At 46.5% G+C, this 26,790-nt stretch overlaps 1 protein-coding gene across 1 annotated transcript in view; it reads left to right on the top strand.

Moving 5' to 3' along the window:
- HDAC6 (histone deacetylase 6) overlaps positions 1 to 26,790 on the top strand; it is a 256,606-nt gene that overhangs the window by 155,488 nt on the left and 74,328 nt on the right. Inside the window, exons 18-21 of the mRNA XM_078664729.1 lie at positions 20,013 to 20,141; positions 20,396 to 20,564; positions 20,716 to 20,849; positions 21,443 to 21,511. Coding sequence (XP_078520855.1) covers positions 20,013 to 20,141; positions 20,396 to 20,564; positions 20,716 to 20,849; positions 21,443 to 21,511 — 501 coding nt within the window. The remainder of the gene's footprint in view (positions 1 to 20,012; positions 20,142 to 20,395; positions 20,565 to 20,715; positions 20,850 to 21,442; positions 21,512 to 26,790) is intronic.

A 26,790-nucleotide genomic window follows, 5' to 3' on the forward strand; every position in this document is an offset into this window, starting at 1 on the left:
AAGCCTAGGCCCAAACGCAAAGTCAAGAGTTTCTGGCTGTGGAAACCTCCCCCACATTACCTGGCATACCTCATCATTGGCTTCCTCAACCCACCTTGGTCCGATGATACTTCCTGGGTGGACTCAACCTCGTGCTCAGAGGGAGTTCTTAATAAGGTATTTACTCTGTATATATCAGGGATCCAGTTCTCAAACTACCTTAGGGTAAATCAAAGAGGATTTCTTTATATATAGTTTCCTTGGGTATGGTTAAAAATTTTCCATAGATGTTACGGGTGTTATGATGTCTTCATCCATACGCCTGCTGGCATGTTTTTGCCCTGGGTACTGTCTACAAGGTGGTCACAGACATTCATCAGGGCTTTCCGAAAGGAGGGATCTCCTAAAGAACAATTCTACACTTCCATATAGGTGAGATAAGAATGTTCTACCTTCACTACGTAAAAATAATTTTCCCATTTGTGGGTCACAAATCACATCATGTTTACAGTCTATACTCACACATTCTTCAAGAAGCAGCCACACAATGTAGATGAGGCTTCCTCATCCAGAAACTCTGGAGTCTGCATTTGGTCTTAGAGTAAACACAAACCGCGCACATTTCCTTTGTCCTGGTCAAGCTTTTTGTCAGTCCCGTACTCTGTGCTTATCAAGTCAAGTCAAGTCAGAATTTATATAGCGCACTACATACCCGTAGGGTCTCAAGGCGCTTGAGGAAGGGGGGGAGGTTTACTTATCGAATATCCAGGTTTTAAGTTGTTTTCTGAAGGCTAGGTGGTTTTGAGTAAGGCGGAGGTGGATGGGAAGGGAATTCCAGGTTTTGGCCGCTAAGTAGGAGAAGGATCTTCCCCCCATGGTGGCTTTGTGGATGCGCGGAACAGCGGCGAGGGCTTGGTTGGACGAACGCAGCTGGCGGGTAGGGGTGTAAAAGGACAGGCGCGTGTTGAGGCAATCAGGTCCAAGTTCGTATAGGGCTTTGTGTGCGTGGGTGAGGAGACGGAACGTTATTCTCTTGTTGACGGGGAGCCAGTGAAGGTCTTTCAGGTGAACGGAAATGTGGTCTGTGCGGGGGATGTCTAGTATGAGTCTGGCTGAAGTATTTTGGATGCGTTGGAGTTTATTCTGAAGTTTTGCGGAGGAACCGGCGTAAAGGGTGTTTCCGTAGTCCAGACGGCTTGTAACCAGTGCGTGGGTGACCGTTTTTCTTGTTTCGGTGGGGATCCAGCTAAATGTTTTTTTGAGCATGTGTAGGATGTTGAAGCATGAAGATGAGACGGCGTTGACTTGTCTGGTCATCGAGAGTGAGGAGTCCAGGATGATGCCCAGGTTCCGTGCGTGGTCCGTCGGTATGGGGGCTTTTCCTAGAGCCGTTGGCCACCAAGAGTCGTCCCAGGCGGAAGGGGATGAACCTAAGATGAGGACTTCCGTTTTGTCCGAGTTCAGTTTCAGACGGCTGTGCTTCATCCACTCGGCTACTTCTTTCATCCCTTCATGTAGGTTGGTTTTGGCGGTGGTTGGGTCTTTGGTGAGTGAGAGGATCAGCTGAGTGTCATCAGCGTAGGAGATGATGTTGAGGTTGTGTTGACGTGCGATGGTTGCGAGGGGGCTCATGTAGACGTTGAAGAGGGTGGGGCTGAGTGATGATCCTTGCGGGACGCCGCAGATGACTTCGGTGGCCTCTGACTTAAAAGGGGGGAGGCGGACTCTCTGGGTTCTTCCAGCAAGGAACGAAATTATCCAGTCCAATGCTTTTCCTTGAATTCCGATGTTTCTGAGGCGTTGTATCAGGGTGCTATGGCAGACTGTGTCGAAGGCTGCGGAGAGGTCAAGGAGGATGAGGGCGACTGTGTCTCCGTTGTCCAGTAGTGTTCGAATGTCGTCTGTTGCTGCGATGAGGGCGGTCTCGGTGCTGTGTTTGGCTCGGAAGCCAGACTGTGAGGAGTCGAGTGATTTGTTGGTTTCGAGGAAGGCGGCGAGCTGATTGTTGATGGCTTTCTCAATGACTTTGGCAGGGAATGGGAGGAGCGAGATGGGGCGGTAGTTTTTAAGTTCGGTGGGGTCTGCTGTGGGTTTCTTCAGAAGGGCGCTGAGTTCGGCGTGTTTCCAGCTTTCTGGGAATGTGGCGGAGTTAAGGGAGCAGTTGATGACATCTCGGAGATGGGGTGCGATAATGGAGTCTGCTTTGTTGAAGATGTGATGGGGGCATGGGTCTGTAGGGGATCCTGAGTGGATGGAGTTCATCAGGCGAATGGTGTCTTCTGTGGTGATTGGGTTCCAGTCGAAAAGGTTTTTCGGAGGAGGTACAGGTTCGGAGGTGAGTGGGGTGGACTGGTTTACGGGATGGTTGTCAAAGCTGTTATGAATGTCGGCGATTTTGTCATGGAAGAATGAGGCGAGGGAGTCGCAGAGGGCTTGAGAGGTGGTGATGTCGTTAGAGCTGGCGGTGGGGTTGGTGAATTCTTTGATGATGTTGAAAAGTTCCTTGCTGTTGTGGGCGTTGTTGTCTAGTCGGTCTTTGAGTGCTGATTTCTTGGCTATCCGGATTAGTTGGTGGTGTTTGCGGGTGGCGTTTTTGAAGGTGGCTTGGGTGATAGTGTTTGGGTCTGTTTTCCAAGTTTTCTCAAGGGAACGACAGAGCTTCTTGGATTTCTTAAGGTCATCGTTTAACCAGGGGGCGTTCTTGCTTCCTTGCTTGATTTGATGTTTTTTTCAAGGGTGCTAGTTTGTCGGCGGTTTGGGTTAACCATTGTGTGAGGTTGATGGCGGCTTGGTTAGGGTTCGTTGAATAGGCAGGGTTTTTTTGAAGAAGCGATGTTGAGATCTGGTCGATGGTGATTTTGTTCCAATTTCTTCACAGAGTTGGTTGAGGGTGGTTGTGGATCGAGGTCTTATTGTAAATAAAGTGAATGCAACTGTGGTCTGTCCAGTGGAGGGGTGTGGTGTGAGTGAAGGAGATATGCTTGCTGGAAGTGAAGATAGGGTCGAGTGTGTGTCCTGCATAGTGTGTGGGGGTGTTGACAAGTTGTTTGAGTCCGAGATTGGCGAGATTGTCCAGAAGGGTGGTAGTGTTACTGTCGTTGCTCTTTTCCAGATGGAAATTGAGGTCTCCCAGTAGAATGTATTCTTCCGAGGGGAGGGCGTGTGGGGTGATGAAGTCAGTGATGTCTTCGCTGAATTTTGTGCGGGGTCCTGGTGGCCTGTAGAGGAGGGTGCCTCTGAGTGTGGTCTTGGGGTCGGTGTAGATCTGGAAGTGAAGGTGTTCGGCGATAGCGAGATTGTCTTCTGAGCTGGTTGAGACGCGGATGGTGTTCTTGTGGACGATGGCGATGCCTCCTCCTGTTTGAATGGTGCGGTCCTTACGGATGATCTTGTAGCCGTCCGGGATGGCTATGGTGATGTCTGGAGCTGAAGAGGCATTCATCCAGGTTTCTGTTAGGTAGGCGATGTCCGGAGAAATGGTGTCGAGTAGATTCCAAAGGTCGATGGCGTGTTTGTGAACCGAGCGGGTGTTGAGAAGGATGCATTTAAGGTGGTTGTGTTGGATCTCTGTTTGGTGTCTGTTGGTTTGGTGTGGGTCTTGATGCAGGTGAATTTGCAGGAGTGGCAGCTGAAGGGTCCATGGGTGTGTCCTGGTGCTGCTTGGGCGCAGGTAGGGAGTTGGCCGGGGTTAAGTGCAAAGAGGGTGGAGGCGTCGTATGTAATGCGGGAGGGATGGGTGAAGCGGGGACCAGGGGGTCTGGCGCTGGGCGCGGTCCAGGCGCGGACGGGCGAAGACGGGCTTACCTTTGGCGCACCTTCGGCGCGCATAGGGCGCGATCGCTGCGCGTAAACGCTGCGCGCAAAGGGCATCTGTCATAAGTGGATGGAGGAGAGGGGAGGGGCGAGGGCGGGGCAGCTGGGTGGCGGGAGCGTGGTGGGGAACTGGGCTGGGGGTTAAACAACAAACAACAAAATGGCTGCGAGCCAAAAGTCTAACACGAACAAATTAGGGCACAACCTGAGTTAGGCTAGGGAAAGGGCAATGGCGCCAGCACAATCAACCCAAATCGCTTACACAGTTTCAAGGCAGAAAGCACAGTTGATTGGTGAATTAATGCGCACTGTGTCAGTATAGCGCTCTGAAATGATCCAAACACCTGTAGGTATTTAATTTGGAGGACGTACTGTGGCCTAGTCTTTTCTCCCCTTATATCTCATTGTTTTATTTCTGCATTACCATGAGACACCATCTTTATGTTCCACAGAGACATCCTAAGTTGTAATTCTGGATTTAATTCTTCATAGCCATCACTTACGGTAGGGGGTTGTGGTTCATCTGTCCTGTAAACTGAGTCCTAAGCAGTGAATGTTTAAAACGCCTTGAGGCCTAGACAAGGGCACAACAGTCCTTCTCAGTAGTAGAAGACTTGCAGTGTTCATCAAATGTGTCTAGCTGTTCATATAGAGTTTAGCCGGACTTGCCCTAACTCCCTTATAATAAGCATTGGTCTCTACAAACAAGTGCCTAACTAGTTGGTAACCTTGAGTACAGGTGCTTTACACAAACCCATCTTCACTTCTTTAAGAGGCCTCCAACACTCATCAATTGAGATTGTTTTCTTAGATTTCTTTAAGGGTTGAGGTTAGGCCCTTTTAGAAGGTCAACTATGACCACAGATGTTGCTGCAAAGTTGTGATGGTAAGAGATGAGATGTAGAAATCTCCTACTGGACTTTGGTTAGTGAGTCAGCTCAGTCTACCACAACTTAGACACTGGCTTTAAGAGGTTGGATCATACCACTCCCTCCCAATTTTCCAAGACACATTTCAAAATGCTGGACAGTCTGCCAGTTTGTTGCCAGTGTGGCCTTCTGTAACTTAGCCAACACATTTAGGACTCATCCCAGTTACTCTTTTCTGCTTTTACTGAAGACGGCTAATTCTTCTAATTAAGTGACATGGAATGCATCTTGACCACCCACCATATTACTGTTCGGTCTCTACAAGGTGGGGCCTTCATAGAAGCAAATTGGCATGATAGTGAGTTGATAGAGACCCTCAAATGTTAAGAACACTACCCTCTCCTTTGCTCCAGGGGTCACAGCCATTAGCCGGTAGTCCTTGCCCAGATTATAGATAAGAAGGTGCCGTGCAGTTTACCCACAGGCTCATCGGCTTGTGCGATGTGTTTGGTATCTGTGTAAGTCTCTTTATTGAGACTTTGAAAGTTAATGCAGAAGGACAGGTCCACTGGCCTTTGCTTGTATGCCATCACCACTATACAGGCCTGTGGACCACAAGTGGGTTGAATCACTCTTAGGCCCAGCATCGTCACTGCCTCTTTCTTAACGCACTCTTGAACCATGACTGACATTTTGTACATGTTGTTTTCACAGGCAGTCTGCCCCTGTATCAATATAGTTTGCACAAACTGGGATCAGTCTAGATGTTAGAGAGTACCGGTGAGCAAAACAGCCACGCACTGCTCTATATTCTGTCTTTTGCTTTGGTGTCAGCGGAGAGGCAATATTCATTTCCCTTTGACCACCTTTCTTTTCTGTTCCATTCTAAAGATGAGGTAGAGGCGTACAGTACCTCTTAACTTGGTCTGTGACCACGGATAAAGCGTATGCTTTCTTTCTCCGATATTAGGGGTTTCAATCCTACTAAATCGTTGACATCAGTGGTCTTCTTTAGACTGTGTGCGTACTGCATCACTTGTCCTTCGAAGCTCAATAACAAATCGGCTTTAGGGATCAAAACTGATAACCAGTTGATTGCCTTCTGGTCAAACTTCTCCTCATGAACTTTTTGTCCATCTTCCTGAGGCTCAACATTAAGTCCATTCATTCGTGAGCAGGCCTCGACAAATCAAAAATATTTTACTAGACCTGCAGGTCTAGTGACTTAAATAATCTACTCAACCAAATTATATAGCTCTTGACCCATAAACTGGTTTATGTGATTCTGGGCCTGTATTTTAATTCACTGAGACGCCATTTTGTTCTTTATCCCATATTAGACCACCTTCAAATATGCGAGTTCAGCATGTCTTAAGTACAGAAAACTCTTGTTTGGTTTAATAGACTACACTTTTGCTCCATATATAATACAAATCTAGCCCCATATAGGATACGCATGACCGCTGACTTGCCTCAGTTCATTAACCGCATTGTCATCTCTGCGGGACAGGAATGTTTCTCAACTCATGTTCAAAAACTGTCACTTTTAATTAATACATAGCCAAGCATCAAGTGTCATTTTTAATCAGCAGATTTTACATTAAAATGCCCACTGAATTTCCCACCGTCATCTGGTTTTAAAACTATGCAGTCTACAAAGTCTGGAAATCGAGTTTCTTCAAATATTTGTCATTTTCACATCACTAAGTAAAGTGTTCTGATTTATTTTGCTCCTTTGTAAATCTTTGTTTGCATCACACTTCTGAATTACAAAAAAAGTTATTTCATAATTCCTGATATATTTTGAAATAATTGTACTACTAATTTACAAGCTGTTTAAATGTGTTAGAAAAATAAACTGACATTTTACAGCCTTTTGAGTTCACAATTATTGTCAGATAACTCACTTGACAAAAAGCTCTAACTAAAATAGGAGAAAGAAAAGTAAAACACATTTCTCAGGAACAGATAAGCAACACTTAGTAAAAAGAGAAACTGACATTTGACCTCTGTCCTTGAACAGACAGCAACTGTGTCAACACCAAAACAAGATTTGAAGGTCTTTATTGCTCATTCACTTATTGAAAGAACAGGAAACCTGTTCTTTACAGTTTAAGTTCACTCGCCAGCACGGACGAGTAAATGCTAAAAATAGCTCGACCTAATAAAATCTCCCTCAACATTGCGAGTGGTTTTTTCGAGGCCTGATGAGTGCTTCCCCCAAACTCGCCCACAAGAGGGGAGAGCTTTTCACAGGGTGTCGGAGAGTTTTTAAGGGCTAACCCCTACACCTTTCTATTGAACCTCGTGATTGGCAAAGAAAAGACCTGGCAGAAGGAAGTATTCACTCTTCCAGAAGGGCTCTCTTCCAAAGTGCCCATCATACTCTTCACTGTTTTGAGACACCTTTCTGGCAAACCACTATTCAAAATGGTAAGAAATGGAGAAGTGATAGTTTACACCACAATTATCCTGCATTGCCTTGATGGACGTGGCTATAAAGTTACTTTCTCTATTGGAACTCAGATCTTGGAAAAGATCATAATAGCTATATGCAACAGTACCAAGAGAGCTCCGCTAAAGCATAGTTTCAGAGTAAGTTGTGCATAACGCACAACAAATACATGTTTGTTGCTTTATGTTGTTGAGGTAGCTGCTACTTTAACAACTACCCTTTTTGCTACTGTATAAATGTACTTTCCTAAACACCAGGTGACCGCATCTGAAGCAACCTTGGGATATTCCTTGCTTCTCTGTTAGTGAGCATTTACTGTTGTGAAGCACTTGACACAGATGCTCTGTATAGATTTGTTATCTTTGAGGAAAACATTTACTGTTGAAAAGTGCTCTGATACCTTCGGGTCTAGATAGCGCTATATAATACATAATAAATACATTTGGAGACAATGCCTTAAAAAGCAATGAATGAAATCTTTCCTGCAGGAAACTCCAGTTGTTGAAATTTCTAGGACTTCCCTTAGACTTCCAGCCTCCATTATCTAATAGCCTGTTTGGTGTGCAGACTCTGTTAAGAGCAGGTAGTTCTAGGTCCACACAGTTGTACCTGTGCATTCTCTCTAAGACTTGGTTTTGGTCACTGTTTTCCAAGAGGGCATTCGTTGTAGTGGCTTTAATTTTCAAAAGCTGAGAATGAGACATTTCTAATCAGTCACCCCAGCTGCAAATAATTGTTTCTTAAAAATGACCATTTTGTGGTTATCTCTGATGCCACCCATAATATCTCCATTTGAGAGATCAGCTTCAGCAACGAGAAAGAAAAAGGGGTGAAAAGTATCGGTTTACTGGGTATGCTGCACTTCCAGCCTCCTTTTTTTATTTATTTTTTTATATTTTTTTTATTGAAGCCAAGTTTTGTCAAACATGCACATTTACATATTGCAACATTATATCATACAAACAGAAAAAAGAAACTAGGAAAGAAAAGACAAAATACAAAATTAAACATTCTCTCTTGATAATATAAATCGACCCTTAGTTACTAAAAATCTATTGAGCATTCTAGAAAAAGATTTCCGCCAGTTACAAATATTGCACGAAGAAAGTCCCATGTAAACAATTACACAATGAATTAATAAATAAATAATGAACAAGGACTAAAATCTCATTCCACTCCACCACCATGTAACAGCAGCTGCAGTCCTTCCCTCAACTTATTAATCAAAGTAAGAACCCCATATTTTATTAAATTTCTTAAGACCCCCAATTCTTGCCGCTTAGGTATATTGACTTTTCTTCACCCTTCTCATCTTCTGTCCCCATTCCAGGGCTGACGGAATTAAGTCCACGCGCCATTTTTGTAACACCAGTGACCTAGCGATTGCCATAGCTATGTACAAAAAACTAGTCACTGAATCTAGACAAGCGAGGTCAGGATCGAAGCCTATAGTATTAACCTATCATTTACTTCCAACTGTAAATCACATTCTTTTTTCAAATATTCAAATACCTCTACCCCTTGATTTTTGGACAGCAGAGCATGATATGTGACCAATTGGCTGCAGGATAATTCAAACATCGGAAGCATTGAGAGGACTGGTTGGGGTACATCTTTGCTAGGGCAGCTGGAGTTCGATACAAGAGCCATTTACTAAAAAAATAACATCCTGCGCCAATTTGCCCCTCTTAAGGAACTAAAGTTTAACCTGTTGATCGTGGTCCAAATATGGGGGGGAGATATCACAATTCTCCTGCTCTGACCATTTCCTTAAGGCTTTGGCTTCAGGATCAGCCCCCCTTGTGGAAGCTAAACATTTCTTCCAGGCACCTGGCTTCCTATCTAAGGTCTTAACTAAAAGATCCTCCACCAACTGATTTTGAGCCACAAAAGGATGACATTTGTTTCATCCAGATATGTAAATAAAATGCCATAAGAATTTATTAAAATAAAATCATTGATCATTAATTGGTGCATATCTGCTATAGACATCCAGTTACCATTCCTAATAAAATCTGACATTTTAAGATAACCAGCTGCCGCCCATTTTATGGCCAAATATGTGGATTGTCTAACACCTATCAAGGGGAGGATTTCTTCTAATAAAGAGGTAGAGTTAAGTACCGGAATAGAATATTTTTTAAAGAATGCCTGCCTTCTTTTAAAAAGCCATTGCAGACTCTTAAAACGGACCAGCTTTGGAGACCTAAACATTAATAGGGGAGAATGAATTTGACTGTCGTAGCACATAAGATTAATAAAAACATTGGAGAAGAAATGTACTTGTGGTGGAGGCTTGAACCTTGATAAATATTGTGCAAAATACGCATCATAGTAACTTTTAAGATTGGGCAGTGCTAAACCACCCTGGGCTAAATCTTCATACAAAGTGCTAAGTGCCAGGCGTGTTTTTTTTCCCCCCAAATAAAGGCTGTAAACATTGACTCAACCTGAGAAAAAAAGGTGCTCGATAAAGTGCATGGAATAGAGGAAAACAGAAAATTAAATAACAGCAACACAGACATTTTAATCAGAGCCGCACGTCCTATTATAGACAAAGGGAGTGGGTTCCATCTAAGAAACAGGCCTTTCACCTTCTTTATTAAGGGGTCAAAATTCAATTTATATAGGTCCTCTATTAGATTGGAGAAAAATATTCCCAAGTATCTCTTTGGGGTGGACTAAACAGAGCGTTGAATATCAGGATGTAAATTTATAGTGTCGCTCCCACACTGTATAACTTCCGTCTTGGTTCTATTTATTCGGTAACCCCCTAAGGCTTCGAAGTCCTCAAACAACTTGAAGACCTTAGATTGTACCTCCACTGTTGGCTTAATTATCAACAGGATGTCGTCTGCATAAAGCTTTATTTAAGGCATCGCTGGGATTGAAGGGCGAATATCAATACAATTTCGAATAGCTGTTGCTAGGGGTTCGATAAAAAAAGCAAATAGCACAGGCGATAAAGGGCACCATTGCCTAGTGCCTCGCTTTATTTTAATAGATCCTACCACTTCAGAGTTAATAATTATGTTGGCCACTGCATTCTCATATAAGTTCTGAATTAATAGAATCATAGACTGTGGGATATTAAATTAATATAAAATAAAAAATAATGTCTCGCGGACCACAAGGTCAAAGGCCTTTTCTGCGTCAAATAATAACACAAGAGCCGAAATTTTCTGCACCTCAAAATAATCAAGTGCTTCTACCAGAAAGTGAGTGTTGGTAGCAAGTTGTCTACCAGCTAAGAACCCATTTTGATCAGCATGGATCAACGGAGCTGCAAATTTGTTGAACCTACAAGATAAGAGTTTTGTGACAATTTTGTAGTCCGAGTTCAGTAACGTAATCGGACGATAGGAACTAGGGTCCGTCTTGTCTTTGCCTTTCTTTGGGAAACTGACTATATTCCCCTGCCTGAAAGATTCTGGGACTGGACCTCCTTCTATTAAAGAGTTAATCAGGGCTAAAAAAATTCTGATAATGCCCCAATAAAGACCTTAAAAAATTCTACCGGTAGTCCATCTGGACCACAGGCCTTGCCATTCGCCAAACCTTTAACAATTTCCTTCAACTCTACCAAGGAGAAGAAGCTTGCCATAGATTGGCTATCTGTTTCAGACAGAGTTAAAGATGGATTATCCCGAAGGAAGGTAGCCAGTAATTCACCATCGATCCTTTGAATTTTACCATAGATAGAATCGTAATGGGCCATCATGATGTCTTCCAGCCTCCTTGAAGATATTCTCATATCTTACAAATTAATGGCTAACCATGGTTGTACTTTCACCTAAATCCTAGAGAACGACAAATTGATTTCCAACCATTTTCGTATATTCACTAATCACAGAGTGTTTTGATCATTTTCCCATCCACAAAGAAAGTACAAAGTTAGTGGGGTGTTTAGAGGGTGCGGTATATCTACACTGGCAAGTTCCACTGGCCTCCTCATCACGCACATAAAAGAGAGTTTGGCTGTCTGTCAGATTGAGGGTGATGACAGAATCTTTTTAGGGCAGCCCTCATTGAGTTGGTCTTTCTTGCCACAGCTAAAGTAGCCACCATGCTGTATATGGAGGTGATCCCCCTCACTTCAGTTCCTTGTTGGGAAGACCCACTTTCTTGGCCTTTTATCCAGGCTGGGAGACAAGAAAGCAATCTTCCCATTCTTTTTAGGGTTTAAATTATAGTTCGTAGAAAGCTGACCCTATCCCTTCTCACCCACCCTCTCAGTTGTCTACTGATCACCTTGCTACTGCTATTATCTTGGCAGCCGTCAATTGTGAGGCGAGGCATGACATCAGGTCCAGTCATTACTTGAATGGGCCATTCAGGTAGCAAGAGGTTCTACAAAGTGTTTTAATCCTTGTTCCCTTTCTAATAGAAGTCCAAATTATATTTTGGACCACAAGTCTAGGTCTCAATTTTGAAACCCCCCTGATTCTTCCTGAAATTCTTAGGGTACTGGACTGCACATAACTCGGATTGTCTCACCAGAGCTTATTACATATAGTCATATTTCATATTCCCCCATGCAAGTTTAGAATGGTATTATTCCCACTGTATGGGGGGGGGGGGCGGATCCAATGATGTCAAAGTTTTTCACACCACGCACTGGACTTTCATCCCAAAAAGAGGGACCTATGTAAAAAAAATTAAATAAACAGTTTAGTGCTGAGAATAACATTGTGTATAAACATACTTCTGTATTCATTTTTGATGAATTCACTTTGCCTGTATTATTTTAAAAACCACAAATGCAAATGTCATTTCACAATGTACATATGACCATACCTCTACATAAACGGCATGTTCATAGCATGCGTTGCTGTTGACATACATTATCTGCATACTCCTACAATCTAGTGTTCGGTGGGGACATTTGCAAATTGTATTTGTTTGAAGAAATTTCAGGCAACAAGATACCTGATTACTCCTCCCTTAGCCCTCAATGTACCAGTACAAAGACTCTACCTCAGATTGTTTTTTCCACCCTTTGGGTTCAAACATTCCAGCCCCAGGACTGACAAAAGCTTGTCTGGGACTTTTGGTGCCTGTTGTCGAATCATCAGTGAAGCTGTAAATCCTATTCCTGTAGAAGTGTGTGATGAGGATGTGCCACAGAGGTCACAATGGATCTAAGTGATCTCTTTAAATTTGGTGCATTTTTCAATTAGAAGCAAGGGAAGGCTTGGGAGAGTTGCAAAGTCTTTGCTTCTTCATTTCTGCCCCCACATGCTTTGCTGCATCATTCATTTTGCACATTCATCTTTGATACCCTGGCAGCCCTAGGTAAAGTACTGTTGTGTAAGCAAAGTAGACTTGGTTTTAGACCCTTTGGCCAGATACTGTAAAGATACAGCTACAGTTGGTTGAAAAGCACTTGAAAAATGGAGCTGAGTGAGAGAGATTCCCAACAGCAAGGTTCCATCTTCAGTCTTGCTCAGCCTTCTTCCATCAAATCTAATTTTCTGTGCCAAGGTTTCCAACATAAAGGTCCTATCTTCCTTCTTGCTCAGCCTTCTGTCATCAAGTCTCTTTTTTTTCTGTGTCTTACAGAAAAAAAACCATGCAGGTTCAGTTGTGAGAGCTTGTAACACCATCCTTTAAAAAAAGGAATTCTGGGATCCCTCTTACTTTTTTGTGCTCCTTTTCAGAGACTTCCATAGCTTCAGACATTTTTTGCAGTTCATAGCAGATTTTCTAGACTTCAGACTTTGCAGTGGTCCATTCCTTTCTTAAGATTCTCATGTATGCTGCCATCCTTAGGAATTAGGCATTGAAACCATGTGAACAAGTGGATGAGGGAGTTTGCTTGTAACGAGCACACTGCTGTCAGTTGTAAACTGTTTTATCTGAAAGAAACAGGTTAGTATTAGATTCCTTACCTTAGAATATCCCCAGGCGTCAGTCTGGATCCGGAAACTTTTGCGTAGCAGTACCCCTGCGCGTCGGTAGGCGTCGTCTGCAGGCGTCCCCTGCGGCTCCGCGTCCGTCGTCGGCGTCGTGCGCCGTGATGATGTCGCTGGAGTATATAGACGCCGCCTCCGCGCGCTGACGTCAGTTCTTCTTTTTTCCGCGCCAGTTAGCGCAGATCCGAAGAGCAGTACTCCGGTCTTTTGACCAAAGTTTTTGATTACTATCTAACTCTTAAGGTGCCGGTAGGATGCCCGGTTTTAAGAATTGTGACGGGTGTGACCGCACGATGTCGGTCACGGACCACCACCGACTCTGCCTCCGGTGCCTGGGCGCGGACCACGACGTGGACTCCTGCGTCGACTGCCGGGCCTTGACGAGTAAGGCTAGACGGGAGCGGTCCCGCAAGCTACTCGAGCTCCGGGTGTCGGACCCGCGTCGAGAGCGGTCCCGGTCCGGCCGGAGGTCGAGGGAGCGGTCGAGGGAACGGTCGCGGAGCCACCACGAGCGCTCCGGAAGTCGTCACCATTCCTCTGGTTCCTCAGGTAAAAGACACAAGAAGTCGGGGCGTCGTTATCGTACCCCCGACTCCCCCCGACGCGGCCGGGGGTTCGGGTGGCCCCACCCCCGCGGCTCCGCCGGCGCTGCCTGCTCCATACCCGACGGTCCCTGGGCAAGGCGCGTCGCGCGAGGAGATAGAGGAGTTCCTCATGGCCATGAGGGCACTGTCTCCTCCGACGGGGCCTACGGCGCCTGCGGGCCCGGTGGTCCCGTCCGGGTGCCCGAGCGGTTCGGGTGCTCCTGCCCCGACGCAGTCGGGTGCTCCGGCCCCGACGCCGCCGGCGGCTCCGGCCCCGGCGCCGCTGGGCCCTTCAGGGTCGACGCCGGCTGGTCCGCCGGCCTCTCCGGCGCCGATTCCATCGGGGCAACCCATGGTGCCGCCTCCGCGCGGCGCCGGGATTCCGACGCCGGCTCCGTCCTCATTCCCTCTCCTACTCCGGACGCGGAGTCGGACCGGCGTCGTCCGACGCAGAGTCCGGCACCGATGGGGCCCATTGACCCCGAGGAGCCGGTCTACATTGTTGACTCTGAATATGGTGAGGATGCAGATTATGGAGAGGGTTGGGAGGGGTCTGAGGACCCTCTGTCACGCGAGTGTCAGTACGACGTGGACTGGACAGGTGACTTGGGTGACGCCAGTGGTCTGGACGACTCTCCTAACCCTGGCTTTGTCTCGCCTCCTACTGTGGCTTCGGAGGCTGGGGCTGCTTATTCAGTGGTGTTGATGAGGGCTGCCAAGGCTTTACACCTTGAGCTCCCCGTCGCGGTCTTGAGGCCTAACATCCTCACTGAGGTCTTCAAACCGCAGTCATGCCCACAGGAGCCACTGCTGCCGTTCAATGAAGCCTTGACAGACGTTCTTTTGGGCACGTGGTCCAGGCCCGCTTCAGGTTCGCCTGTTGATAGGAATGTGGCCAGACGCCACCGTCCGTGTCCGGACGACCCCAAGTTCCTGTCCACCCATCCCACCCCTGAGAGTCAGGCCTCTACTTCCCAGACCGCATTTCCGTCGGCCCCGCCCGACCGGGAATCAAAGAGGTACGACCAGTATGGGAAGAAGGTCTTCTCGTCCCTGAGTTTGGGACTGCGGTCTTGCAATACCGCGTGCCTCTTGGGCTGCTACACCCACTCTCTGTGGGATACGGTCGCGGAGTGTCTGCCAGAATGCCCGCAGGAGGTACGGGCGAAGCTCGGCAAGACTATGATTGAAGGCCGAGACGCAGCACGATATTCCATCAGGTGTGGTCTTGATACGACCGACTCGCTGGGCAGAGCGATGTCCACGACGGTGGCGATTCGTCGCCACGCCTGGCTGAGATCCGCCAACTTTTCGGCGGATGTCCAAAATACTTTGATGGACATGCCGTTCGATGGCAGTCGCTTGTTTGGCGACAAAGCGGACCACGCGCTGGAGCGCTTCAAGGACTCCAGGGTCACAGCCAAGTCCTTGGGTCTCTCGACCCAGCGCCAGCAAACGGGTTCGTTTCGCTCCTTTCGTGGCCACGGAAGGGGCGGTCCCACACGTGCTGCCAGCCACGCACCGCAGAATACTTCTCAACGCGGTGGCGGCCGTGAATTCCGCCGTGGAGGCGGTCGGGGACAACGGCGAGGTCAGGCCACACCTCCCCCCGCAGCATCGGCCTCCAAATCCTCCTAGTCCGAGCTTTCAGGCCCATGTGACGCCAGTGGGTGGCAGGGTTCGCCATCACCACTCCCGCTGGCGCACCATCACATCGGACAGGTGGGTGCTGCAGCTCGTCCGAGGGGGCTACTCCCTCCCCTTCGAGAGCACTCCTCCATCCATGCCACCGCAGAACCACCGTGTGTCGGGGGACCACTTGACACTTCTGCAGGAGGAAGTTACGGCCCTCTTGGCCAAGGGGGCCATCGAGCGCGTTCCTGGGCCAGAAGTAGGGTGTGGTTGCTACTCCCACTACTTTCTGGTACCCAAGAAGGACACGGGGGGCCTGCGTCCTATCTTGGATCTACGGAACGTCAACGGCTTCCTCCGGAAGGAGAAGTTCAAGATGTTGACTTTAGCTCAGGTCTTGGCTGCTCTAGACCCACAAGACTGGATGGTGGCGTTGGACTTGCAGGATGCGTATTTTCACATCCCCGTCCTGCCGGCCCACCGACGTTACCTGCGGTTCACGGTAGGCCACGAGCACTTTCAGTTTATCATGCTTCCATTCGGCCTTACCAGCGCCCCACGGGTGTTCACGAAAGTGATGGCGGTGGTCGCAGCTCATCTGCGCCGGTTAGGGGTTTCAGTCTTCCCCTACCTCGACGACTGGTTGTTGAAGGCGGGCTCGCCCCAGACAGTCGTCCACCACCTTCAGATGACGGCAGACCTCCTGCACGAGCTGGGGTTTTCCATCAATGTGCCGAAATCACACCTGTGTCCCTCTCAAAAGCTCCTTTTCATCGGAGCGGTTCTCGACTCGGCGCAGTTTCGGGTTTATCCTCCGGAGCGGCGGGTCCGGGATATATAGGCTCGGATTCCCATCTTTCAGCCGGTATCCAGGGTTTCGGTCAGGTTGACGCTGCGGCTGCTGGGGCTGATGGCTTCCTGCATCCTTCTGGTACATCACGCCCGGTGGCGGATGCAGGCTCTGCAGTGGGACCTGAAGTTTCAGTGGGCCCAGCATCAGGGCAACCTGTCCGACCATGTCCTGATCTCGGAGGGCACTGCGAGACAGTTGCAGTGGTGGCTTACGGACCGCGATTGGGTCAGAGGCAGATCCCTCTCCCTTCCCCAACCGGAGCACGTAGTTGTGACGGTCGCGTCCCTCCAGGGCTGGGGAGGCCACTTGGGAGAGGCGGAGATCAGAGGCATCTGGTCTCCGGCGGAGTCCCGGCTCCATATCAACATGTTGGAGCTGCGGGCGATTCGCCTAGCACTGAAGGCATTCCTCCCCTTTGTCAACGGGAGTGTAGTGCAGGTGTTCACGGACAACACCACCGCCATGTGGTACTGCAACAAGCAGGGCGGAGTGGGGTCGTGGACCCTTTGCCAGGAGGCTCTGCGTCTCTGGCAATGGCTGGAACGTCAGGGTGTGACTCTGACGGTTCAACACCTGGCAGGTTCTCTGAACGCCAGGGCGGACGAACTCAGCCGTCGGTACTCGGTGGATCATGAATGGCGTCTGACCTCGGACGTGGCGAAAGGCCTCTTTCTGCAATGGGGAGAGCCTTGGTTAGATCTATTCGCCACAGAAGAGAACGCGCAATGTCATCAGTTCTGCGCGTTGGAGTTTCCAAGACGGCACTCGCTCGGCGACGCCTTTCGGCGCGAGTGGAGTTGCGGTCTATTGTACGCCTTTCCGCCTATACCACTTCTGCCCAGAGTGCTGAAGAAGATCAGGCGCGACCGGGCCCAAGTTATCCTTGTGGCTCCGGACTGGGCTCGAAGGTACTGGTATCCCGAGCTACTCAGCATGTCAGTCGGTCCCTCGATCCGCCTGCTCCTTCGGGAGGACCTTCTGTCGCAGCAGCAGGGGACGGTCCTCCACCCGAACCTGTCCAGTCTCCACCTCCATGCGTGGAGATTGAGCGGCGACAGTTGAGGCCATTTGACTTGCCTCCTGAAGTTTGTGATGTGATTCTGGCAGCCAGGCGTCCCTCCACAAAGTCGGTATACGCCTGCCGGTGGAACAGATTTGTGGCATGGTGCACAGCAAAGGCTGTGGACCCCCTCTCTGCCCCTCTTTCCGAGGTTCTCCTCTTTCTTCTCTCTCTTGCCCAGCAGGGCTCTGCTCTGGGCACTATCAAGGGCTACCTTTCTGCCCTTTCGGCCTTTCTGAGGTTGCCTGATCAACCTTCTTTGTTCAAGTCCCCTATTGTAACAAGATTCTTGAAGGGCATCACGCACATGTATCCACCTGTTCCGTTCGTGATGCCTCAGTGGGACTTGAACCTGGTTCTGACTTTCTTGATGTGCGCTCCCTTTGAGCCACTTCATTCCTGTCCTCTCCGTCTCCTGACTTTAAAGACGGCCTTCCTGGTTGCCATCACCTCTGCCAGGAGGGTGAGTGAGCTCCAGGCTCTTTCTGTCAAACCTCCTTTCCTGTCCATTCATCCAGACAAGGTGGTTCTAAGAACTAGACCTTCTTTCCTGCCCAAAGTAGTCTCTGCTTTTCACATCGGGCAGTCCATTACCCTCCCCTCCTTCTTCCCGCCTCCGCATCCTTCAAAGGATGAAGAGCGGCTCCCTCGTCTGGACCCAAAACGTGCGCTTTCATTTTATATGGATCGCACACGCCAGTTCCGGGTGGATGACCAACTGTTTGTTGGCTACGTGGGTGCGAAGAAGGGACGGGCGGTACATAAACGGATTATCTCTCGGTGGGTCGTTCTGTGCATCAAAGCGTGCTACTCTTTGGCTCGGAAGGAGCCTCCTGTTGGGCTGAGAGCCCATTCCACTCGGGCCACGGCGGCTACTACTGCCCTGGGCCGGGGAGTCCCTTTGCAGGACATTTGCCAGGCGGCTACGTGGGCCTCGCTGCACACCTTTGCGAGGCACTACTGCCAGGACAGTCAAGACCGGAGGGATGGCTTCTTTGGCCGTTCGGTCCTCCAGGACTTTCTGGTGTAGGATTGTATTGGTTCGCAGACCCACCACCGGGGTTGGTATTGCTGGGGTATCTATTCTAAGGTAAGGAATCTAATACCAACCTGTTTCTTTCAGATGAACAAGTTACTTACCTTCGGTAACGATATATCTGTAAGAAACAGTAGTTAGTATTAGATTCCTTACCGCCCCACCCATCCTCCCCGTTCTGCGAACTGATACCTAGGGTTAAGGACATCCCTTTCAGGGCCCTAGTTTCAAATGGCACCAGTGTTGGTTCTCACATGGCTCTGCGTGTTCTGGCGCGGAAAAGCTGTGTACAAAGAACTGACGTCAGCGCGCGGAGGCGGCGTCTATATACTCCAGCGACGTCATCACGGCACACGGCGCCGACGACGGACGCGGAGCCGCAGGGGACGCCTGCAGACGACGCCTACCGACGCGCAGGGGTACTGCTACGCAAAAGTTTCCGGAACCAGACTGACGCCTGGGGATATTCTAAGGTAAGGAATCTAATACTAACTACTGTTTCTTACAGATATATCGTTACCGAAGGTAAGTAACTTGTTCTACAGGTATGTAACTTTTTTTTTTAGAAACATGCAATGAGGATGACCATCGTAGGCCACAGTGGCTCTGAGTGAACACTTTACATTTGATGCATCTTTCAGCTGGAAGCCAGGGATGACTTGGGTAATTCCAGAGACACCTGTTCTTTATTTCTGCCCCACATACTTACCTGCATAATTCATTTTACATATTAATCTTTGATACCCTGTTAGCCCCGGGTAAAGCACTGTAGTGTAAGTTACGAAAGCTAAGAAAACTTGGCTTTAAACCCTTTAGTCTGATAACGTGAAACTATTGCTAGAGCAGGTTGAAAAGCACTATAAGAATGAAACCCTGAGTGGGGAGTTTTTCCACAACAAGGTCCCATCTTCACCCTTGCTCAGCCGCCTACCTGCATGTCTCATCCCGTTTTCACTCTTGCTCAGCCACCTACCTGCATGTCTCGTTCCGTCTTCACTCTTGCTCAGCCACCTATCTGCATGTCTCGTCCCGTCTTCACTCGTGCTCAGCCGCCTACCTGCATGTCTCGTCCCGTCTTCACCCATGCACAGCCTCCTTCCTGCATGTCTCGTCCCGTCTTCTCCCTTGCTCAGCCTCCTTCCTGCTTTTCTCATCCAGTCTTCACCCTTGCTCAGCCTCGTACTTGCAAGCCTAATTCTTTTGTGCCTAATGGAAAAAACTTGCAGGGGTCTCATGAGAGCTTGTTGCACAATTTATTTAAAAAATCTGTTACCCCTCTTACTTTACCATGCTTTTTTTCGGAGCCTTCCATAGCTTCAGGTCTTTTATGCAGTACACCATGGGTTTCTTGACTTCAAACTTTGAATGCCCCTTTCATTTCTAAGGTCTCTCATAAATGCCTCCATCCAAAGGAATTAGAGTACGAGAGATGAAACCTTCTGTACAGGTGGACAAGAGGGTTTGCTTGTAATGAGGTCTCTGCGTTCTTCAAGCAGATTGATAGGAGAAATGTGTCATTTCATTTTGCTTTTTGATTACACAGAACAGATTTAAGATTACACATTTTTTACTGGCTCCTTAACGGTTCATTTGTATGTCTTTTTGAAGCTTTGTATGGTCATATGTTATCTCATTTTATGGCATGAGAAATCACCCCTCGTCTTTCTGCTGTGGGATGTAAGCTGTTGTTACAGTTTTGTAACATTATTTTCCAGCTCCATGCTATGCTCACTGATACTAGATAAAGTTTTCAGTTCTTGTTGAAGCCCATAACTTTAACAAACTTTCTCTTGTGATTGCCCTTTCTTCCTCACAGTCATCACCCTGAGCTGCCGCAGAGGATCTCTCGCATTTACGAGCGACATATGGAGCTCCGACTGGTGGAGCGCTGCTCTAGGTTGCCTGCTAGATATGCCTCTGATGATGAACTGATGATGTGCCACAGGTGGGTCTAGCTTCCTCTCTGCACCCTGCACCCACCAAACCCCAAATTACATAACTTCTCAAGTCCATGTCAGTGGAAACTAACATTTCTTTTGTGATACCCTCCTATTCAGATTGCTTAGTTTAAACCAAAACAATAGTTTTACTTTTTTTTTTAAATGTAAGCCCTTTCAAAAACTGTCTCTCAAAATCTTAAACTATGTAATAGACCATATCCAAATTAAATTCTCCAAAATGCTGCTTTTTCGTCCGCAGCTCAGAATATATCCAGACTATCCGATCCACAGCTGACATGAAGCCTCGGGACTTGCACCGTCTGGGCAGCGAGTACAATTCCATATTCATTAATCCAAAATCCTATGATTGTGCCCGCCTTGCTACCGGCTGTTCCTTCAGTGCCGTAGAAGCTGTTATGTCAGGCAAAGTAAGTTTAGTAATGCATAGCAAGATGGACAATTTGCATTTTAAGCATGTTTGTTGTGGGTAATCTGTAAGACACTAACAATAATGTTTGACGGCTTGGCTTTTTTTTTTTTACCTCAATGATCACCGGATTTGCATCTACATTTGTTCAGGTGCAGAATGCAGTCGCAATTGTTCGACCACCAGGTCACCATGCAGAGAGAGGCACTGCATGTGGTTTCTGCTTCTTCAATACCGCGGCGCTGGCTGCAAGATACGCACAGAGGATAGCTGGACGACAACTCAAGTGAGTATCTGACCAAATGCATTTCTTTTCCAGTTGTGATGCTTGGGAGGTCATTAATTATAAAAAAATATGGAAAGATGAATATTGGGGATTCTTTGGATTGGTAGATATAGGGATTATGTATGTGTGTATATTCACACAAGTTGTATAAGTTTGTGGGTAAAATATTGAAATGTATGCTTGTTACATCTCAGATGAAATACATTTGGCAGGACTACACCTAGATTCCATTTTCTGAATATAGTGGCTTTGCAAGTACCATGCATCGCATTTGTCGAGTGGAGGCTGAGTTTAAGTATTTTAATGTAGTGCCACTGACCGTCCAGTTTATTGCAATGGTATAGCTTACAAGTATTTCTATATTTGTTTGCAAATATGCTGTCTGTTGTATTTAGTGTACTGTGAACAGCTATGGGAAGGATTCCATGTTAGCATGCCAGTCATGATTTATGCATTTGCAGAGCTACGTGAGGATAAAGTGTTGAGAATTAAGGGCTGCCGGTCAACTATTAGGCTATGGAAGAGCTGGATAAGGGCTCCTGTATTGAAAAAATTCAAATGAAGCTCATTGCACCTTTGCTTTGTGATTATAGGGTTATGATTCTAGACTGGGATGTCCACCATGGCAATGGAACACAACACATCTTTGAAGATGACCCAAGGTAAGCTCATTCTCCTCTCTACAGTTATGAGAGTCGCGTTAGGTAACATACAAAGAACTGACCCAAACCAAACCCAGACCTACAATGAGGATTCACTCGCCTTCGCTTAACATAATCAGTCACTGAATTCCTTTCAATATGGCCACTTACCGTGAGACGTTTAGAACCAGTAATCTGGCATTGACTGTTGCTCCTGCACCCTGCTATTTAGTTTCCTCTGGCACCCTTCTACTCACTTCATCCTTGCTCCGAGTCATATTTTTGGAGGGCTTGACAGCAGCAATTTGCTTCTGTGCCACTTCTACCTTTAAAAAAGTGATTTGATGGACATTAAAAAATTGCCAGATTGAAACAAAAACAAACCGCTGCCGGATCTTGATGTAGGCACACATACACATATATACGTCATCGTGCTGGAGCCTCTGTAGCAACTGGCACGGTTTGTACTGAAGTCTTAGGCGTTATACAACAGTCTTGCTCAAAAGCAGGACACTGCCCTCAGCAGAAGCATCTTCTAAGTTGGTGAGATTTCTCTCTGGTTGAGCCAAGTACAGATCTTCAGATATTTAATTACTACTTCTCCTAGACGTTTTTGGATGGTAGCATATTTGCTTTCCTCTCATTTGAGAATTCATTTACTTTTACTGCATTGAATTCAAAGCGGCCAGCATTACATGTCCCGCCAGCACACAAATAATTATGGCAAGCAAGCACTAGATTGTTTCAGCTTTTGAATGCTGCTCCTGTTTGAAACCCTTTGTTAGCATCCCAGCAATGCAGAGGCAGTGCCGCTTCCTACATTTTGGCTATCTGTGCAAGGGCGTGGACAGTTCAAGGTAGCTTTAATTTAGAAGAGTTGAAAGGAGGAGTGCAAAAGAATCACTGAAGAAAAGTAGAATATATAGGAAGGACATAGAACGTGAGGAGTGTGAAGAAGGAAGAAATGAAGGGGTGTGAGTAATTTAAGCGGGGACTAGTGCATTATTGAACAGGTGAGAAGTGGTGCAGGAGAGGAAATAATTTAGAACTAAGACAAAGGAATGAGTCAAAGAAAAGAGTAAGATCAAAGGGTAGAAATGAAAGAGGTAGATAATCGTTCAAATAGGTATAGACTTGTGTATCGTTTACTTACAACAAAATTACATTATAAATAGTATGCAAGGATGCATAACAGTGTTGGGTGCCAATAAACTTTTTCATTGCAAGAGCCACCATCTTCATATACCTCAGTAACTTGGTTTCCATGATTAATAAGAACACATCCAGTTCCACACCGACAAATTGAGCCACGTCTCTATCATCTCTGACTTCAGAGTTACTGTTGGCATCTTATTGATATTTGCAACATTTATGCATTCCTTTTTTGAAGGGCTTGGGAATTGCCCATTTTGTATGACGTGGTTCAAATAAGATTCACAATTTTGCCACAAAGAATCTTAAGGTCATTAATTATATATTTATTATTAGCATCTTACCTACAGAACAATTCTTTCGGAGCACTCGGTTTTGTTTGGTATCTTCATGAGAGGTCTCTCTGAGCCTCAGTGATCCAGTCTTGCTTTGGCCCCTTTTGATACCATGTTACGGTGTCTTTCTGCCATAATAGTGGAAACCAAGGGCATCATATTTTTATTTATGTATTTAAGATTTCTATAAAGTGTTACATGTTGCCTTTTCAGAGCTTTATTCATTTCATAAAACTGGGGATGAACTTAAGGTCCTTTCACAGCCTTATAACACCAATCATTCAGAGCATTAGCTACAAAAAGATCATTTGGAAGTTTAATTAAATCAATTCTGGTTTACCCCATTACTGAAACCATATTTGTCCTGCACACTTCGGTGTCATGGTTACCGGTAGCCTTCACATAGGCTTGCCCATATCACTACCAAATAGAAGGCCTCACAACATAACAAAGAGGAGCTCTGGTACTGTGACTTTGGGCAACAGATCATAAGAGAGTGATGATGCACAACATTCCATCAGGTTTTTTTTATCATCCTATTTGTAGAGGATAAGCTGGCTTGAGTGTGAAAAAAGAGGTAATTTCAGCCAGATAGGATGTGTAGTAGAGCATCCTTATGGATTGGGAGAACCCCAACTCTTCTTCAGTTGCAGTTGGAAGCATTTAAAATAAATTCAGAGCCACAGGGCATGTGGGATTTTGGATGTTTTGTGTCCAACCAACACAGTTGTGCATTGTCTGTGTGAGTTCCGAGTTTCTTTTAGAACTCGGACATTAGTGAATCCTCCTCGACTTCCTGTGAATCACTATATTCTCTGAAGAATACTGCAGATTTCAGACATTGTGGTATCAGAGAACCTTATCTCTGTTCAGGTTTTGAGCCTGACTTCCTCACTGAGTGAAAGAGATGCAGTTCTCCTTCACAGGATCTCCATTGATAATCATCGATTCAGAAAAGGGGGTGGTGATGAACAGAGTGTCTGAATTAAGCAGACCACTCTTACCCAGTCCAAAGATCAGGGCTTGATCCATCACCGTTATTTAGCTCACTGCCCCATCCCAGCTCAGAACCTGGCTATATGCAAATTAGTCTGTCCCTGGCCCAGTGCATCATGGGAACAGGGCAGACCAAACTACCAAGCCAATTCTTCACCAGAAAGGAGACAAGCTACCGGGGACCGGTTTCTGGCATTTCAGCCTCGTCGGCCCGGCTTGCTTGAATCCTGATGGAGCAGTGAGCAAGGGACTCATGTCTGAGTATACCCTGCAACACCTATAGTGGCCAAAAACGATTCAGAAAAGGGGGTGGTGATGAACAGAGTGTCTGAATTAAGCAGACCACTCTTACCCAGTCCAAAGATCAGGGCTTGATCCATCACCGTTATTTAGCTCACTGCCCCATCCCAGCTCAGAACCTGGCTATATGCAAATTAGTCTGTCCCTGGCCCAGTGCATACTGTATACTCAGATGTGAGTCCCTTGCTCATTGCACCATCAGGATTCAAGCAAGCCGGGCCGACGACGCCTGAAATGGCAGAAACCGGTCCCCGGAAGCTTGTTTCCTTCCCAGTATAAGAATTGGCTTGGTAGTTTGGTTTGCCCTGTTCCCATCATGCACTGGGACAGGAACAGACTAATTTGCATATAGCCAAGTTCTGAGCTGGGATGGTGCAGTGAGCTAAAAAACGGTGATGGATCAAGCCCTGATCTTTGGACTGGGTAAGAGTGGTCTGCTTAATTCAGGCACTCTGTTCATCACCACCCCCTTTTCTGAATCATTTTGTCCACCATAAGCGTGGAAGGGTATACTCAGATGTGAGTCCCTTGCTCATTGCACCATCAGGATTCAAGCAAGCCGGGCCGACGACGCCTGAAATGGCAGAAACCGGTCCCCGGAAGCTTGTTTCCTTCCCAGTATAAGAATTGTCTTGGTAGTTTGGTTTGCCCTGTTCCCATCATGCACTGGGACAGGAACAGACTAATTTGCATATAGCCAAGTTCTGAGCTGGGATGGTGCAGTGAGCTAAAAAACGGTGATGGATCAAGCCCTGATCTTTGGACTGGGTAAGAGTGGTCTGCTTAATTCAGGCACTCTGTTCATCACCACCCCCTTTTCTGAATCATTTTGTCCACCATAAGCGTGGAAGGGTATACTCAGATGTGAGTCCCTTGCTCATTGCACCATCAGGATTCAAGCAAGCCGGGCCGACGACGCCTGAAATGGCAGAAACCGGTCCCCAGAAGCTTGTTTCCTTCCCAGTATAAGAATTGGCTTGGTAGTTTGGTTTGCCCTGCTCCCATCATGCAATGGGACAGGAACAGACTAATTTGCATATAGCCAAGTTCTGAGCTGGGATGGTGCAGTGAGCTAAAAAAACGGTGATGGATCAAGCCCTGATCTTTGGACTGGGTAAGAGTGGTCTGCTTAATTCAGGCACTCTGTTCATCACCACCCCCTTTTCTGAATCATTGATAATCATCAGCATTGAATAAAAGCACTTTTTCCAAAGTCACATTTTGGATAGTATCTTCTCCTTATTTCGGACTGTCCAGGAAGTTATTGTTACACAAAATTATAATTTAGTAACCTAAAACCAGGCTATATTGTCATTTCCATTATTTGACTTTAAAAAATGGAAGATAAATACAGTAAGCTTTAAACAGATAAGTAAATTAAAGAAAAGTGACTTTTTAAAAACATCCTTCACAAAGCCTTTTTTCTTTTCTTTTAAAGTAAATGAGAAGGAAAGATACAGAGCTGTCTATTAATTGTTTGAGGTGAAAAATACAGGTAGTTGCGACAGTGGATAGATGGGATTTTAAGGGAAGTCTAGTGTCAGTGATGATTCCAAGATAGTAAGCTGAAGATACTGGTTTCAGTCATGGGCCTAAAGTGGTAGGCCAGAGGATTTGGTCCCATCTATTAATTTTAATATAGATGCACAAACTTTCAGTCTTGCTTTCATTCAATTTAAAAAAGATTTTCTTTCTTTTATTGCTCACGTAAATGGATATACAAAATACGTAGATGTAAGACTCCGAGTTCTAATCTGCAGCCAGTTAGGCACATCGTTCAGAACTTTGTATGGACAGGCTCTTTGTTCAGCAGGATGGTGTCTGAATGACTTATTCACTATCTGCTGTAAATATAACTCCAATGCGGTTGCCCCAGTGTTGAGTGAGGAAGGGCGCCAATAAACCAAATGGTGTTGCCAAGCTGTGAGCGTAACCTTGAGAGCCCTATAAGGCTGATAAGCTTAAGGAAGGGCCGTGGCAGTATATTCATGAAACAAATTATCTGTTCCATTCATTCATTCCAGAAAGGTTACCCAAGAATAAAACACTTCAAAGCTGTAAGCTGCATCCGCCTCAACTACAAAAATGAGCGCAACACCAGCATTAGGGACTCCATTTCGTGTCAAATAAGCCGTGACTGCATCTCAATTAGTCGGAGGAATTGCGACCGCCATAATCAACGACAACCTAAACTGTGGCAGCGCAATAACGGGTTAAAAACAAAGAGAATAAACCTTTTAAAAACTTCAAGCTTTAAAGAACCTATAAAACAACAATATAGAAAGTTACACCATCACAGCTGTCTCTGGAAACAGAATTGAGGGGATTGAGGACAAGCACAAGCACTACTTAGGAGTCTCGCAGATAAGAGCCAGATAAGAGCCAGACCAATCGTTGCTGGTGCCATGTTGCGGGGATTCACATACAAACTATGTGCAGGAAAAAACAGGACCTCACTGCATAGGGGTTGTACCTTCCTACCACCTTAGCACCCAAAATCCCCAAACTGACTAGCTA

This window comes from Lissotriton helveticus, chromosome 10, assembly GCF_964261635.1.
Source record: "Lissotriton helveticus chromosome 10, aLisHel1.1, whole genome shotgun sequence".
NCBI lineage: Eukaryota > Metazoa > Chordata > Amphibia > Caudata > Salamandridae > Lissotriton > Lissotriton helveticus.